At 36.0% G+C, this 17,028-nt stretch overlaps 1 protein-coding gene across 3 annotated transcripts in view; it reads right to left on the bottom strand.

The window, feature by feature from the left end:
* Positions 1 to 17,028, bottom strand: part of CADPS2 (calcium dependent secretion activator 2) — a gene marked incomplete at both ends in the record, with an annotated part of 299,698 nt that overhangs the window by 87,932 nt on the left and 194,738 nt on the right. For all 3 annotated transcript variants that reach the window (XM_080355871.1, XM_080355872.1, XM_080355873.1), the window contains 2 exons: positions 11,444 to 11,631; positions 15,137 to 15,273. In XM_080355871.1, coding sequence (XP_080211997.1) covers positions 11,444 to 11,631; positions 15,137 to 15,273 — 325 coding nt within the window. The remainder of the gene's footprint in view (positions 1 to 11,443; positions 11,632 to 15,136; positions 15,274 to 17,028) is intronic.

Genomic DNA, 17,028 nt, shown 5'->3' with positions numbered 1-17,028 from the left:
AAGCTTTCAGTTAACACACATACTAATTGTCCTTTCCCCTTTCCCATTGTCTTGAAGGATAAACAATAAGCTGTGATTATAGTAACGACAAATTGCAACTAGACTAACAACTTCACTTTTGAGCTGGACTTTTACATTCAAGTCTTCAGTTTCTACCTGGTCCTGATATGAACACAAGTTAGCATATATTTCTCCCAAATCATTCCCAAATATGTAGTATCCTTTCTCAAGAAAATTAGTACTGATAGCACAATAGGGGAGCCTGCTCTGGCCTTGTTGAATTTCAGCTCCTTGAATCTTTCAGATCTTTTCCCAGATGCACAATACGGCTGAAAGTGGTTTTAAAATAAAGGTGGAAGGAAACCCCAGTGAGAAAAGCCAGACCACGCAACACTTAGAAATCCACCTGCTTAGAGCAAGCATAGATTTTTGATCCCCATCCCAGACTGACAAATAGCAGCATGTAAAGACTTCCATATAAATATAGCATAAAGGATGCAACAAAAAACAGTCTTTAAAAAAAAAAAAGCACTGGCATTTTTAAACATCAAATTTAAGTACCAATAATTAATAATAAGCCTTGTAGTAAGTACGTTAAGCACACACTTATCCTAAAGGTGTTATTAATGTCTTTATATTAAAATAATGGCAAAATGAAAGAAATTTAAATACACATTTTCCAAATGATACTTCAGCTGCACAGCCACAATTTCCCCACATATGGCATACTTTAAAAATAAATATCTGAAAACTTCCTGTTACTCTCTTAACTTTGTGCTCCAGGGTAACAAAACAGCTACTGCTTCCCACCTAAGTTTACTACCTGACACTAAGTGTGGATCCAACCTGTACCTCCTCCAGAGACTCTAAAACTGTATCTCAATATTTCTTTAACTGAGAAAATTGTAGTAAAATGACATGAAGAAAGGCAACATTCTAAGAATGGTCTAAGAATCGTTCTGTGATTCTATGAACATCTTTTTGGTAAGTTGCTACTTTTAGTTTCTGTACTATACTTAAATCTAGAAGGGATAAGTTGCTACCCGGTCACAACATTAACACTTCTCTCACTCTTTAAATCACTTATATTTGTGATCTGTCAAGTCAAGGTGGAAAGAATGCCTTAACTCCTTAAATTATTGTGAAGACAACAATAAAAATCAGATATGGTGGAGATATGAGTAACTAGGCACATCACTATACCAGTGTATAAATTTGACGTGAAAGAGCAAATAACTTATCTTCTCTCTTTTGACGGATGCCAGGATACTTTACCTCAGCCTTCTGACAGATGGAACAAGTTCAAATTTAAGTAAATTGCACTGTCTGATTTCATTGTCAGGAGAGATCGTGCTCTGGAGTGATAAAGCAAATACTTCTGTCATATTAAACCTCGCTGAGGCATGTCATATATACGACAGAAAAGACCTAGGGGTCCAGATAACAGTAAGTGAAAAAGGTGAGCCAGTAGGATGTCACATCTGTCAACCTGCACTAAGGCGAGGTTCACCACATACCGGGGACCTGTCACTTCACTGAATTCGCTGTCATAAAGAACCTCACTGACAATACCTAAAATTTTCAGAATTGCTAAGTATGTTTTCAGTGGATGTTTGCATAAAAGCAAACGTTCTAGAAGAAAGAGTACACCAAAAAGTGTTAGAAAAATGTACTGTCTATGGCACTGAAAAACTCGTCTCTTGAAATATGCTTTTAGAAAACAGCAAGAACTCTGAATGAATATTTTGTTTCTTCCTGTTAGCCTTATTGCAACAAGCAGAATATAAAAATGCATTTTCACAACACAGTTCTGAGACACCAACTGTACTGGCGAACGTTCTTTTGCTACTCTTGGGAATGTCTGCCTACTGCTGAGATAAAAGAACCACAGAAAAAAAAAACAAATACCTGACTCTGAGATGAGCTGACATAAAAAAAAAAAAAAAATAGTTTCAAATTTCCCATTCATGATGTATTCCGGATCTTTTTCTTTAATTGCTTTTAAGACAGGATAAAATCAAATAGCACAGTACAGCTGGTTATTTTTACTTAGAAATTTCTGTGCCAGCCAAGAAAATCACACTCAAGCAGTCATTTGTTTTTCAAAGGTTTAGTTCATGCATGAACTATGCAAGGAATATTTTGCAACTAAAAACAACAAGAAGTGTGCCTTTCCTACTATCTCAAATGTTATGGATAGTGGTTTGAACCTGATTTTTTCAATTCAAACCCAGTATTCAGCTTTCTTATCGAAGCCTGGGACCTCTTGTTCAAGAACTCAGCCAAGAAAATTGATAGATTGTCTTAAGAAGAGTTTTCATTTTAACATTACCTTCTCAAGAAAGTAAATGGAGACTGAATTTTCCTTTCCTCCATTTTCTTTTCCTCCTTATTCTTCACAACTGCTTTTGGGACTAGAGAACTAGGTGAAACTGAACACTCAAAACCTGAGTAGCCTTCTCTCTCTCACTTTTATTAGTTTTCTGGTTTATAAGAACTCTGTCAATTGGATTTGGATTGGTCTGTCTTGTCCGCTTAGATCACAATCTAAGTGGCACAAATGTAATGTTGTCTCTAGTAACATCTCAAATTGTTTAATTCACTCAGACTTAAATATCAAAAGAGATTTGAAACAAACACCTCATGAACTAGAGCTAGTAAATTCAAGTGGGAAGTAGCTGTTTGACCAGAAGACACTTAAATAATGACACCAAAAATAGAGGCTGACTGGAATTTTTAAAGAAACTTTTACTGTGACAGTCTTGCAAGATTGCTGTCCTGATGGCAGTTATTCTAGGGAAGCTGGTTGATTAGTTGGTAGATTTACATTTTTCTCTGGGAATGGACTGTTTTTTCTCACTTAATGTAATCCTTTAAGGCTTGGAAGTACCCTCCAGAAATATTTTGATGTCTAGAGGTCTTAAAACCTGTAATAATCTTCAGAGGTCACTTGATGCATTGTTGGATTAAGATTCTTGTGAATAGCTATGGTATCCCAGTTCCAATGAGAATTAGGTATGATGGACACTGGGTTGACTGTACATTGTTTACAGCCCTCAACTTTGGAAACAGCTTCTCCTAGTGGCCTCTCAGAGAGTGAATTGTTACCCTCAGCAAGACTGCTTTGTTGAGACAGACTTGTAAAATACTAACTGAACACAACTGACTTTCCTTTTTTTCTCTGGAATATTGTTGATGCTGGTTCTTTTTGCACATTTGCATATTTAAAAATAAATGTTTAAAGTCTTTATAATAAGCTTTCCCCATTAAAAACATAGACTATCACTTTGGTCTGTCAGGAAAAAAAAAGAAAGAGTATGAGGAGAATGCACAGATTGATATTCTAACGTACACACACACACATGAGAACAGTAAGGCTGACCAAAAAAACCTGTTAGAGGAAGATGAGTAATTATGATGAAAAACAAAATACTAGAAAAATACTTCAGCTAAGGTCTTACTTCAATATATTTATATAATAAACTACATTTCAAGGGTACAGGAAAACAAAACCAAAATTTAAATGTCATCTTGGCTCCTAGAAACAAACTGTTTTAGAAGACTTCGGTGCTTTCTATGAGCACTTATTTTTAATTTCAGTAGGATGCACAATAAAATGAAAGTACAGTGACAATTTTCAAATTAGCAAGATAAAATTTTGATTTCTTGTTTCTTAGTAAGTTTGTTTAGAATTTTGTTCTAGAGGTTTTATTAGCTATTTATAGGACTTTAATATCCAAATACTTTAATACCTAGATTATCTTCTAAAAGACAAATGCATTAATTAAGGTTTTTGCAGAGTCCATGGTTTATGGTAGACAAATCTAAGAAAAACAATAATTTACATTATCAGCTTAGAAGTAAGCAGAACAGACATATTTTTATTAACAGAAAATGAGGAGAGTAAATTATCGAGTGCCATTTAAACATAGCTTTAACCAGCAGGCACTTGAAGGCTGAGCATTTTGTTGTTTATATTAACAATTCTTCAACCATTCTGAGAAAAAAAATGACACAATAGAGCCTTCTGCTGCACGCATTTCTCAGGCTGATCCTACATCTGCTTACAGGTCATACCCTCTTTTTCTCAAGTGAATGAAAAAGACCAATTCTGAAGGCCACTAAAACAGATTAAGATGATAAATCAGGTTCATTTTAATGATATTTATGCAGTTATATTTTAGGTGAGATTCATTAACACCCTTCTACCGAAAAGCTAAGAATGTATTAATATAATATCATTTTACCCAAAATATAAGGGTATGTATAGACATTAATGAGTTGAAATTAATGAAAAAACAATGTATAATGTTTAGGGAAGGTGAGAGTATGTAACAGCACTAGCTGTTTTTCCATTGCCTAAGATGGCAAATCTCACCTTAAATAGGCAGAAGTTTGTTCTAGTATTTCTTAATAATGTATGAATTGAGATTAATTTTATATTGACAATTTCTCTGAGGCTTTTCAGAAGCAGATTTGTTTTGACATGTTGAAAAATGTGTCTCTGTTAATACTGTAGTGAAGATAAAGTTTAATATAACATTATTATAGTTATTAGCACTTTCCAGCACAGGACAGTACCCTTCCATAAATCAAAGGTGAGGTCAACATGGTTGCACTTGGTGCCTGCAACCGAGTGAAGAACTTTGCTTCTACGTTTGAACTCAGGAGAACGTTACTGATGACTTTCTTGTGGCTATTTACAACACTAATAGATAGAAAGCTCTGTTGTTAATAGAACAACATTAACCTAAAAAAAGCCAAACCAACTATTTAGAGAGGCCTCACATCAGAGGCTTGTCGGTATTATGTTCATAAGTGAACCCCTTAAAAAGAAGAATGCAGATTAAATGAAAGAAGGTTTACCTTCATCTGTGCTCCATGTACCTTGGAGATGATCAGCTTCCAAAAATGAAGGATCAACTCGATGACGCAAGATGCTTGGCACAGGGTAGTACATAAAACTTAAAGATTTAGTGAAAAAGTTCTCAGCTTTGTCAGCAAGCCTCAGAAAAGGGGAAGATTACATTCACTTGAAGAAAAGGGATATAAATGTCCAAGGATCAACTAGTTTTTTCAGTTTTGAGAGAACACTGCTTCTTATCTAAAAGCACAAACTCACAGAGCATATCAGTCTTAAAAGGTATATTTCCTCATTCCGTGATTCTTGGCAAATGGTGATCGATAACAAAAGACTTCTGCATAAAAACACCCTTTCGATCATAAGAAATCCACTCCTACAATTTCCATTAGAGAGGACTGACAAAGAAAAAAAAGATAAAAACTATGAAACCAAAATACTCTTGTTAAGTGTTTAGATACTTTAACAAACATGATAGGGAATTAATATAAGATGCCGGCAGACTGATGGAATATAACTTCTGATGTAAAACACTTCCCTACAGATCTACACTGTAAGCTATCTCAGGCTCTTCCTCCAGCTGTTGGACAGCCTTGGAACAGATCTAAGATTAAAGCAGAAGGCCCAATTGACAACAAAAAACAGTAAAATAAGACCTAGCACCTGCTATCGTTACAACACAGAATATGTGAGGTTGAGAGTGAACTAGAAGCACAGTAGAAAGAGGAAACATTTTCAGCTACTTAAAACTGAAAGGTTCCACAGAATCCTGCTAGCCATTGTTTCTTGGGAAAACCATCTAAGAAGTCTAGATGCTACTCAATTATTTTAATATACAAAATTATACATATAAAAACATAACACTTCTGGGAGGACATTAACTGGACAAAACCTTTCATGTCACATGGTGACCATGTGCGGATAAACGGTGAAACTATTGACTTAAGTTCTGGAATTTTAGATTAAATCTTCTTAGATATTTTTTCTGAAACATCTAAAATGAAGAAGAATCCAGCTAGATACAGACAACTTTACTTTAGAGTTAATTCAGTCAGAAGATACAGAAATATCTATTCAGAAGCTCCACAAAAAATGATTAGAAGAGACAGAGCAATGTAATGGTATTATATTCCTTATTTTTTACAAAGTTCTTTGTCCCAGATTTGAAAGGTATGATTTCTTTCAACATTCTTTTATCACTCGACACAAGGTGTAAAATTGCAATAAATGGTTCTTATCACAAAACATTGAAAAATGAAAAGAAATATATGAATGCATAGCACTCTGAAGTTTCCACAGTTTCATTTCTCTTATGTGTTCATTTACTCCACTTTAAGACATTTCCTTCAAGTATAACAGGAACAAGAAGCCTATCAGAGAGTCTACAGTGCCAAATGATGGCAAGGATCTAAAAGGAGCTCTTAGAGAGGGCAAGGCTATTGCAGAGATACGAAATGAATTATTTGCACTGGTGTTTATTATGAAAGAAATTAAATGGTGACAGACGATTCCTATGCTGGAACCCTTCTTTGTTCATAGCACAAGAAAAAGTTTATTTTCAGCACAGAATCTGTCCAAAATTAAAGCAACTAAGAAAAAGTTTATGAAACAAATTAGAAAAATGAACAGCAGTAAGTTTCTAGGTCCAGAACTGAATTATCTATGATTATGTGAAAGTTCTCACTAAGAACTGCCTTCCTCCTGAGGAATGGGAGGTGAAGAATGTGAGATCAGTTTAAAAATCAGAAGTTGTCTCCAGGGGAGGCAGGGGGAACTACAGGTCAGTAAGCTTCACATATATCCAGAAAACTAGAAGGAACTATAATATAAGCATATTTAAGGATAAAATAAAAGAAAACTTGGTACATATTATGCATTGTGAAGACGTCTGTATGGCTTTGAAGCCATAAGGCAGAGAAATTTTATTTTCTGATCTTCTTGAAGTTCTCTAAAGGGGTCAAAACCAGGTGGATGAGTGATAGTTGACTAACACAATGTACCTGGATTTCCAAAAATCTTTTGTCAGAAGCTCTAACCAAAAGCTTTCAAGGCAACTAAGCAGCCACTGAGTTAAAAATGAAAGTCCTTACATTTACAGTGAAAAAAGATGGAGCAGGAATAAATGGTGAGTACCTGCAGTGAATGTAAGTTATCAGTAGAGTTCTGCAGGGATCTGTGCTGAAACCTGTGTTATTTTACAGTATTTATAAACAACCTGGCAAACAGATGAGAACTGAGGTGACAGTAAATGTAATTCTAAAGATATTTATGTGGCATAGTGTGGAATTCCAGAAGAACCTTATGAAATCAAATAGCAATAAAACAGCAAATAATGATCAAGGTAGATAAATGTAAGGGAAAATTACAGAATCATAGACTGTTAGGGATTGATGATCTAGTCCAATCTCCAAATCAGTTGTTATTCAGGACAGGGATCTTGATGTTGTGATGGATAACTCCATGAAACAATCCCTGTTCAGTAGCAGTCAAAGAAGCAAATCAACATTGGGAATTTTCAGAAAAGGATAAGAAATGAGCAGAAAACATCCATTCAGTGTAACCAATGTATGGCTCACTGATACTCCTTTTTCTTTTTTTTTTTTTGGGTCTCTCCTCCATCTCTTCCAATAGCATCAGAAAATGAAATGAGACATGTAGGAGTCAAGTTCAAAGCAAGAGTTCTTCAAGCAAGAGGAGGCTGAGTTGTGGAACTTGCTGCCAAAGGTGTTGAGGGTGCAAAGGGCTTACACAGGTTCAGGGGTGCAATGGACAAGTACCTGAAGCAGAGACTCACTCCAGGTTACTGAACAGGCATATTCTGAGCTGCAAAGAGTGGGAGACTGGAAGAGCACTAAGAGGAAATATTGCATATGCTTGCCCTTCTCTTACTCCAAGCAGGTCAATGCTGGAGACAGATGACTGGCTTAGAAGAACCCTGACTGTTCTTCCGTGCAAACACACATGCACTGAAGATTTCAAAATGAAGGCAGAAAGAAACTATTTATCTTCTGTGATTTTTGTAGCATTACTTGCACCTTAATTTCTCATATATGAACTTCCAATAAATCAGCTTTCTTTCTGAATAGAAAAATGTATACAACTGGGAAATATGCTTGAATTTTGAATTTTTCAATTCAGTCTGTAACTCAGCAGGTGGAAAGAAGTCACTTTGCACTTCATGTGATACCCACCAGCATCCATTTCAGACAGGAGGGACTGAATAGAAGTCACAGCATGAAAAGTCAAAAAAAGTGAACGTGACAGGGACGAAAACAATAGCTCCTACCCGGACTGTTTAGACTGAAACGTCAGCATTCAGGAATATCCTACAGTTCCTTGTTCTGCCCACTTTACTTCCACCAGAGACACACAAGCACATGCATAACCGCAATGTTAAAAGTTCACTTGTTAACTAGTGACTTTGATGGAGACCATGTAGTCCATATAGTGGAACATTTCAGAAGAAAAACATTGTGAAGAGGAGCCAAAGGAGATGTTGTAAAGTTACATAGCACCAGAAGCACAGCAAAAGCTGATTTTATTTACTGGAGGAAAATACAGCAGTTGATTCAGAAACAAGGATATGTTTTTGTTTAAAGACTCAGCAAGGCTATTCTTCTACTAAAATATTTTGCTTTTTAGCTATTTAGGAAGAGTATGTCTTAAGAATGTCATTGACCAAAGCAGAAATACCTTTTCTACATAAGCAGTTTGTTAGCCCAGTCACAGTACTCTTCCCAGCAGAAAAGGAAAGGCACAAATGAGGTTTGAATTCCTCAGTCGAGGACTCAGCACATTGTGTTTGACCCTGAATAAACATGTCTGTTCCCAAACCAACAGCATTGGTGTAAGAGACACATTAGGTACCAGTATGCCTGTTTACTAGGAGTAGTATTCAGTACATGCAATCCTACAACCATGCCTGGGATCCCAGAGAGTGCGTATGGCTAATGGACAGCTGGGGTCCATTGTATGAGAGTGCTTCCTCACCAGTTTTATTTAGCAAATCAGATGTAGTCACTGGTGTGCTCGGCATATGTCCTGGTATGGCCCTGGTATATTTTGTAGATTTGGTCTGATTTGTGCTTGAGTTTCTCCTCACCAGACCACCAGAAATGAAGGCAAGTGACATTTTATCTGATCACTTGACTGATGTTACTAGATTGCCTGCTACTCTCAAATTCATACCTAAAAGAAATTGATGATCTGAACAACAGATATAGCTGCATCTCTACATGCTCCTCCATCGCCTGCCTTCAAGATCATTTCTGATGATCTTTCTCAGGCTAGTGGAAGGTCTAAGATCCCTCTGTGGAGCAAAGGTGAAATCTAACTTGAATACATCATGCTTAGAGTATAAAGCTCTTTGTCTTTGTTCTGTGGTCTTCCTAATTCTCAGCCTGACTTATAAAACTAAGATGTATAATGCCAAGGATCAGCCTAGAACTTTGGCCTGTCGTGCATTGTCTGTGAAATTCCTTTTTCCTTTTACTATTTTTTTAGTGCTGCAGCAGATGAATGAGTGGATGTATTATGTGTGTATGTGCGTCTGTCATCCTCAGTGTGTCTGCTTCTGTCCTTGACTTACTTTTCTTCTTTCTTCATGTTTCTTTTTTCTTCCTTTTTACAATCTCAGTTCTAGTCAGACCCTGTCTGTTCAACACTTCTTTTATTCCTAAAACACTCATAATGCTATTCAGAGAATATCTGTACAGAAGGAATAGACAGAATACAGAGTGCTTACCACTGTGTAAATGATGTGCTCCCTGAGATATTTTCATGCACTGCACACACTGTTGTCCTTCACTTAAATTATGAAATAAAAAGAAATGTATCTACCTTTCTTTTGAATTCTTGAAATAAGTTTGAGCAATTATCACCGTATATATGTCTTGTTAGGTTGAAACCAGTAATAAAAAGGCTAGAAACAACAAAGGCTTACACTCAATACGAAATACGAATGTGTCGGCTTCTTCAGGAACTGACAAAAGCAGCATGCTTTTACAGAGAATAGGTTACCAAGCAAAAGCCAGAAAATCTCCTAACTTACCAGTATGAACATTAAGATTCTTGACAGTATTTCAGGCACATTCAAAACCACATTAATTTTGGATATTAAGGATGACACAATGTTAATCTCCCATTACCAAATCAGCCAGGTCACAAATGCTCAGCTCCTATTCTCACAGATGAGACTCTGTCTGAGCCAATGAAGGAAACAATATCCTTTTTTAGGATTGTCCTTTCTTCACTGGATTGAGGACAGTAAAACGGCCTCTGTGACTGACTGGTTTCAAGGCAACCTCTCTCCTGATCCCTACCATGATTCAGTTTTGGGGATTTACTGACAGCATCACAGTAATCACCCTTGGGACTGCAAGTAGGTTTTCCCCTAGCAGCAGGAGTGGATCACTTGAGAGGAGAAGATCTACTGGGTTTTCTCCTATTATTTTTTAACTTTTCAAATGTATTTCCTACATCATTCTACTAATCTAGTGTGCACAGTAGGGCACAAATGCATGTTGTCCTATGATGTGATAGACTGCCTGACCCACTCTCCACTCTAGGAAGACATCAATAAACTGGAGCAAGTTCAGTGGATGACCACAGTGATAGTCAGAGGCCAAAGCATTTGCTCTGAGGAGCAAGTGGTGTCTAGGGGGACTGCATGGCAGACCCCCCGCTGCCACTGGGAGGTTCGCAAGAGACAACAGATATAGCTACACTGAAATAAGACAGGCTCAAACTGAGTTAAGACCTGACTGGATGAAGCCCAGAGCAACCTGGTCTGACCTCAAAACTGACCTTGCTTTGAGCAAGAGGTTGGTCTAGAGACCTCTTGAGGTCCCTTCCAATCTGAACTATCCAATGATGCTATCTCCAATACCTGCTGTTCAACAGCAGAACTAGTTCCCTCAGAATTTGGAATAAGATGTAGATGAAGCAAAATCTTCTTTCAAAAAACATGCTTACCACAGCAAAGCAACAACTTAATTTTTTCCAAGTCTTGCAAGTGGAAAGAGGACATCATCCAAGAGCATCACTGTGACCAACAGCCCTGAAGCAGCCTACCCCTATAATGGAAAGAATCACAGAAGTGCCTAGCTCTTCCTGGCTGGGGTTCACACTACATTCCCAACATATGATTTTTGTCCCTGTGGTAGCACAGCCAGAAGAACTCAGTATAGTATGATTAGTTGCCAAGCTACAGACTGCAGAAATGGAGTCAAAGCTTCCCTTGAACTGCAAAATTGTTCAAAATGTTCACTGGAAACACCATTCAGTGACACATCACAAATGGAGAATGCAGGAGACTACCTTTTTAACAGGATGATATCCTTTAGCCTTGAATCAGCCTGTCTATTCAATGCCCAAGAAAACACACTGCATTAAGACAGTACCAACTGAAAGGAGATTTTTTTTTTTTTAATGGTAATCTTTATAGAACTCCCAATAGCCCGGAAGAAACTTTAATGAACTGATTCTGTTGTTTGTAAGTTCCTTACTGGGTGAATGCAAGAGATAATAAATACTTTTGCTTCATCCTAAGGCTGTGAATTTAAAAATATACTGTTAAATTACCTGTTACCATGAACATGAGAAGCACAAAATGCAAAACTGTAGTGGAGCAAGGTTGGATCAATGACAGAACCATTTTCTGAGTGTTCAATCAGCTCATTGAGATAGCAAAGATGGCGGTGACAGCCCCTCACTCCATAGCGAGCGCAGTATTCGTCTAATACGAAGACCTGACCTGGGCTAAACCAACCCTGAAAAAGAAAGGCAAAAAACCCCACAACAGTTTGAGATTTCTTTTTCCACTCACAGCTTTTAAATCACATGAAGAATAGAAGCATACATTTTTATTTGTGTTACATAAACTGTTCATACTAGTATGATTTATATTTGACTAATGCTGATTGCACTGGAAGCTACACCCAACAACAGCCTCTTGCTGAAAGGAGTCAATGTCAGGAAACTATTTGCAGTTTGAGTTACCACTACCACAGAATTTATGGTTTACAAAAGCGTCCTAATACATCCAAAATCTATTACAGATTCAATTATACCAAAACCTAGTATAAAATAAAGTAACACTTCAAAATTTTGTTGAAGTAATGAATTGCAAGCTACAACAGAATGTCAGTAATGGTGAGGGACATTAACATGGACAGTTAAAACAGTTTCTGAATGGTTTATTCCCCATGGCTGCAACCTTAATGTGAGAGAACCACAATTTGACTGTTAAAAGCTACCTGAATAAGACAAGTATGATTTGACCTTAAATAATGATTAGATATTCTGGGGCATACTGAGGCCTCACTCAGAGTCTTGCTGAGACCAGAATGGCATAATCCTGACACAGACATGAACAAAGCAAACAGCCCTTCCCAGCACAAAAACACTTCTTAGGTGAATCCAGAGTGTAAAAATACTAATCGAATCTTGATGTAGAAAGGTAAAACAGAAGACCCTTTGTTGCTTTGCCTCCCAATATGAAAAAAGATAGTATAGTTAGCTTCCATAAAGCAGCAAGGAGAAAAACATAAGCCTTGGAAAACCACAGCTAACTGCATAGCTGTTCTAAATATGCATTTTTATTTGCTCTTTTCTTCATTGTGGTGATATTAATATTTCCCTCTCATTATCCCTGCCAAATGGTTAAGAGAGATTGAGGAACACCTGAACTCAAATATACAAATAACTTGGATAAGCAAAATTATTTTGAAAGTAATGAATTTGTAACGTTAGTTTAGCAGCTGAAGACCAATATTTCCCTATTGCTTGTGAATACTTCTGCAAGCTCAGATGTTTAATATTTATACAAAATATCAGCCAAAATACTATTAAACAGTACTTGAAAATATATTCAGATCAGATTTACATAAACTGTGTTTTAACTTTACCAAAAGACTTGCATGAGACAGGATTTTAAATTTTATATTCTTCCCCAGTTCTTGAATTTAACATATTATTTGCAAACAAGAGCACCTCAAAGTCATTTCATAAATTTATTTGCTCCCATTTCATTTCTATGAAGACAGTTTCTACTGCCTTTAACGAGCTTCAGCTGTTTCAAGAGAACACACACTTTTATTACAGCACCCAGAACAGTACTCAGTATTTTAAACTAATATCCAGTCATGTTGCAATGGCTCATGTAGTTTACACAGTGCTTGCTAGAAAACATGATATTTCATTGAAAGAAGAAAGAAACAGGATTTTAACAGAACTTCTGCAATAATATGTATCCTATCCCTACATTTAATAAACAGTGGCTATTGTGACTGATATTCTGCCAATAGGTAGCCATTGTCACTGATCTCTCTCACATTTTTGTGGAAAACATAACAAAATGCTGTATGTGCAAAAGGAAATAGTTATCAAAATTTCTGTATGTTCTCATTGGAGAAAATTGTGACAAGAATATGCATTTTTAAAGAAGTTGTTACTTTAACTTTAGTCTCTGCAAGAAATCTGTTTTAGTGCAGTCACTTTCACATAAACATGTGCTTTCTGTGCACTTGTTCAACCTCATACCATGTATAAGTCTCACAAACACAAAACATAGATATGCTACGGAGTATTAGATAACTGCGTATTTTTAATTGTATAATTGCAACAATAACAACAACAAAAAGAAGCTCATCCATACTGAGAAGAATGTAAAATTAAGGAAGTTTAGGTAATATAGTAATTTAATACAGAACTGTGTTTAATATTAATTCTTATACTTCTTAAAAAAATGTTTACAAGTTGTATGTGGGGTTACTCTATATTTATTGAAATAAAGAGATGCATTTTTTCTAAAAATGATAGGAAATGAGCTGTTTAGGAAAAAAATCATATCTCTATGTTCACATATTCTTATTACTACCTTTATATTCCCTTTTTTAAAAAAATTTAAAAATATAGTTAAATATGCAATGTAACAAAAATGATCTCCCATTCCACTCATTAAAAGCTCAATTTTAAAAACAACAATGAGAAATGGTTCTGCTTTATGGTTGCTATAGCACTGTGTATTTCACCTAACCTCTTGTAAAAGTTCCTGATTTCAAGGTTATATTAAGTGTCTTACTATATTATTATTATAAAAAAAGATTTTGACCCCAATGCACTGTTAGAAAGCCAACCATTTTCTCTTTGAGTGCCAATTACTTTGTACAGATGTACCTTCAGGCCTCTTCTTTGATTCAGTGTGCAACCCACAGACAGAAAATGAGTCCTTTAACTTTTTCTACACATACTTATCTGGTAGTATTTTTAAATGGTGGCAACTGTCATCAAATAATTTTTTTTTTACACTTGCAGACAAACCTGAACCCCCATCATCATCTTTGTATTACATGACTAGTCAGATCAATGGAAAAACACGAGTTAAAGAAGTTATTCTTTTTTTGCTGATGTTGGGATGGTAAAGTGAAAAAATTATGTGCTATGAGGCATTTTAAGAGCTTAGTGAGAGATCACTATTTCAGACATGACACTAGGTGAAAAATAAAGCCTCAGGAAGTAATGAGGTCTGACCCACACAAACCTCCTTGACAAGTGCGTGTAATCTGATGGACTTCCACAAGATTGTTTGGTTTTCCCTACTGAAAACAAAACCAGAAGCAGCCCCATTTTCAACTCCTAGCCCCATAAAGCATAGAACAAAAAGAGTTATGCAGGAAAGAGAAACTGTAGCTAAAAACACAGAAGCATGTTATACCAATATCTTATCTTTATAGCTGCCTTTGAATCTGAAAAACATTCATTTTGATACAGAGATCATACCTTACTTGTTTAATAATTACACTCCCATTTGTTTTTTGCAGTTCAGATAATACATATATGCTCATATGTCTAAAATACCTGTGGTTCTGCTTCCTTTCTTTTGGTATTTTTCCTTCTTCACACCACAGAGTTACAAGACAGGTGAAAATGTCTGACACGAGGTGACTGTATTTGTACCTTAAAATGCCTGTACAGGTGTCAGTAAATCCTACCACAGGAGCTCTTACCATTATCAAAACCTTCTGTTTTTATTCAAACTTCCATAGAGGACATGATAAATTTCACCTGATAAAATCAGAGACAGTTTGGATCTCTTTGCTTTCTATTGAGTGGCACAGCAGCAGCTTGCAAGTGTATAATTTTCAAATTTGAAATCAATCGATTGGACCACTTATTCCAACTACAACTGCAGCTATTGAATGAACCAGGAAGAAAGAACTACTTTGTAACAACTATTTCTCACTTCTTTATATCTGTCTTCCAGCCAGTACTCACCAAACAAGAATAGGAGTCATTCAATCTGTGGTCCAAGGTCTGCCTTTGAAGCAGTCTAAAGAGGGAAGCATGGTCAAATTTGCAGGGATTAGCAGAAATAAACTCATCCATGCCATGTTTCTGACCACGGTCTGTATCTGTTCATATAAAGGAAAAACGTGCAGAGCAATATGTGTGAATGCGTGTGCAGATTTACAAACACAAGTGTACAGATGGTATATAAGTCTCAACATATAAAATGCCTTGCAAGTATCTCAAATAAGTCACATAAGTAGATGATTGTGGGTGACTTATTACAGAATTTTGATTTTTAATCTGAAAATAACATTACTGAATTATTTTTCTATCATACCAATATATGGAGAGTAAGAGTGAAAAAAATTAAGTTGCTACCCACTGACAGATTAAACAAAATTTAGAAAAGCTACTGGAAAATAAAACATAGTGCACTAAAGTAATTGTTAAAGTACGGTTTTCTAGTGGAGCTCTTTAAATGTTACAATTTACAAAACAATGTTATGAGTATGAAAGAAGAAGTATTCTGTAATTTCCAGGTTTTGTGTAGCTCTCTTTCTAATTTTAGCAGAATAACCAAATAAATATCCTTCCCTCCATTGCAAAAAAAAAAGAAAAGGTTTATGCATTTATTTCTTCAGATAAGAAAGAGCATCTTTACTGCAGATCAAAGTACCACTCATAGAAATATTCATCATGGCTTGAAGCCTACTTCTCAAATGGCAAACTGGAGCAGAAATGAACACACTGGCTTGAGCTAGGTCATTTCCAGCCTTCTTTTTGTACTCAGCTTTTAATGAGACGAACCTTAATGTAGTAATGGCAAAGAGCTCCTTCAACCTTCCAGCAAAGAGTAGTGAAAAAGGGAGCAGCATTTTTGTGTAAATACATGGAGAAAACATACCATCCCAAATGGCACTTCAATCAAAGGCCCAAATTTATTGTTCTTCACAGATTGCATCTTTCAACGCCTTTAAACCCCGCGGGTTTATCAAAAGAGAAGCTCTGGTGATTGCTTTCATTAATGCTATGTTTTGTCCAAGTCCTCAATGTGAATTATCTACCAAGTATGGACAGAAAAAGCCTTACAGTGCCCAAAAGGACTAGTTATGTATTAGCACATTAGCTGTCTTGGATTCTATAGACTGTACTGGGGTGAACAGTCCTATCAACTTTAAAATTGACTTCCCCTTTCAATAGGGTCTTGGCTCTTTGTTCCTTTAAATTCAAACCTAGGTCTTTTTATATTCGTTACTAGAAAAGTATAGATCTAAGTGTATCCTAAATGCAATTTTGAAAACCTGCATAGTACAAACCTAAAATTTCTAAAGAAAAGGAGACAAAAGTTTATTGATTAAACCCAATTATAGAGTCAGGTTCATAATAAAACTCAATATTGATCTGTGGGCATGATGCTAACATAATCAGTCACATTTAGAAATTTAGCCCCAGATCATATTGATCCATGTCAAGTCCAACTTTCAGCTGTATTTGTGGATGGGAGAATTATTTAATTCAAGCTGAAGGATCTGCAGCATCACATCCTGGAAAGATGCAGAAACTAATTCATATCACTTGGCTTTGCATTGTCAAAGCAAGAGTCACATCCATGTGACAGATTTCACCAAGGTGGATGTAGCAAATAAACAGTATGACAATACATCGATGGTGTAAGGTATGAGACCATCATCCCTGAGAAACAGCAGTATATTTTTTTAATGATTTAAGGATCAGTAACATATGTGATTACACAGGCTAACAATATTTCCATGAGCATTAGACTAGTCTATCATTAAAGACAAACTTAGCTCACATTTTTGACACAGGTACATGAAATGCTCTCTCTTAATTAGTGCAATTTACATACATTTAAACAC

The sequence above is a fragment of the Nesoenas mayeri genome (genome assembly GCF_963082525.1).
Source record: "Nesoenas mayeri genome assembly, chromosome: 1".
Lineage (NCBI taxonomy): Eukaryota > Metazoa > Chordata > Aves > Columbiformes > Columbidae > Nesoenas > Nesoenas mayeri.
The sequence above is the reverse complement of the archived record's forward strand: the minus strand, read 5'-3'. Positions and strand labels throughout refer to the sequence as shown.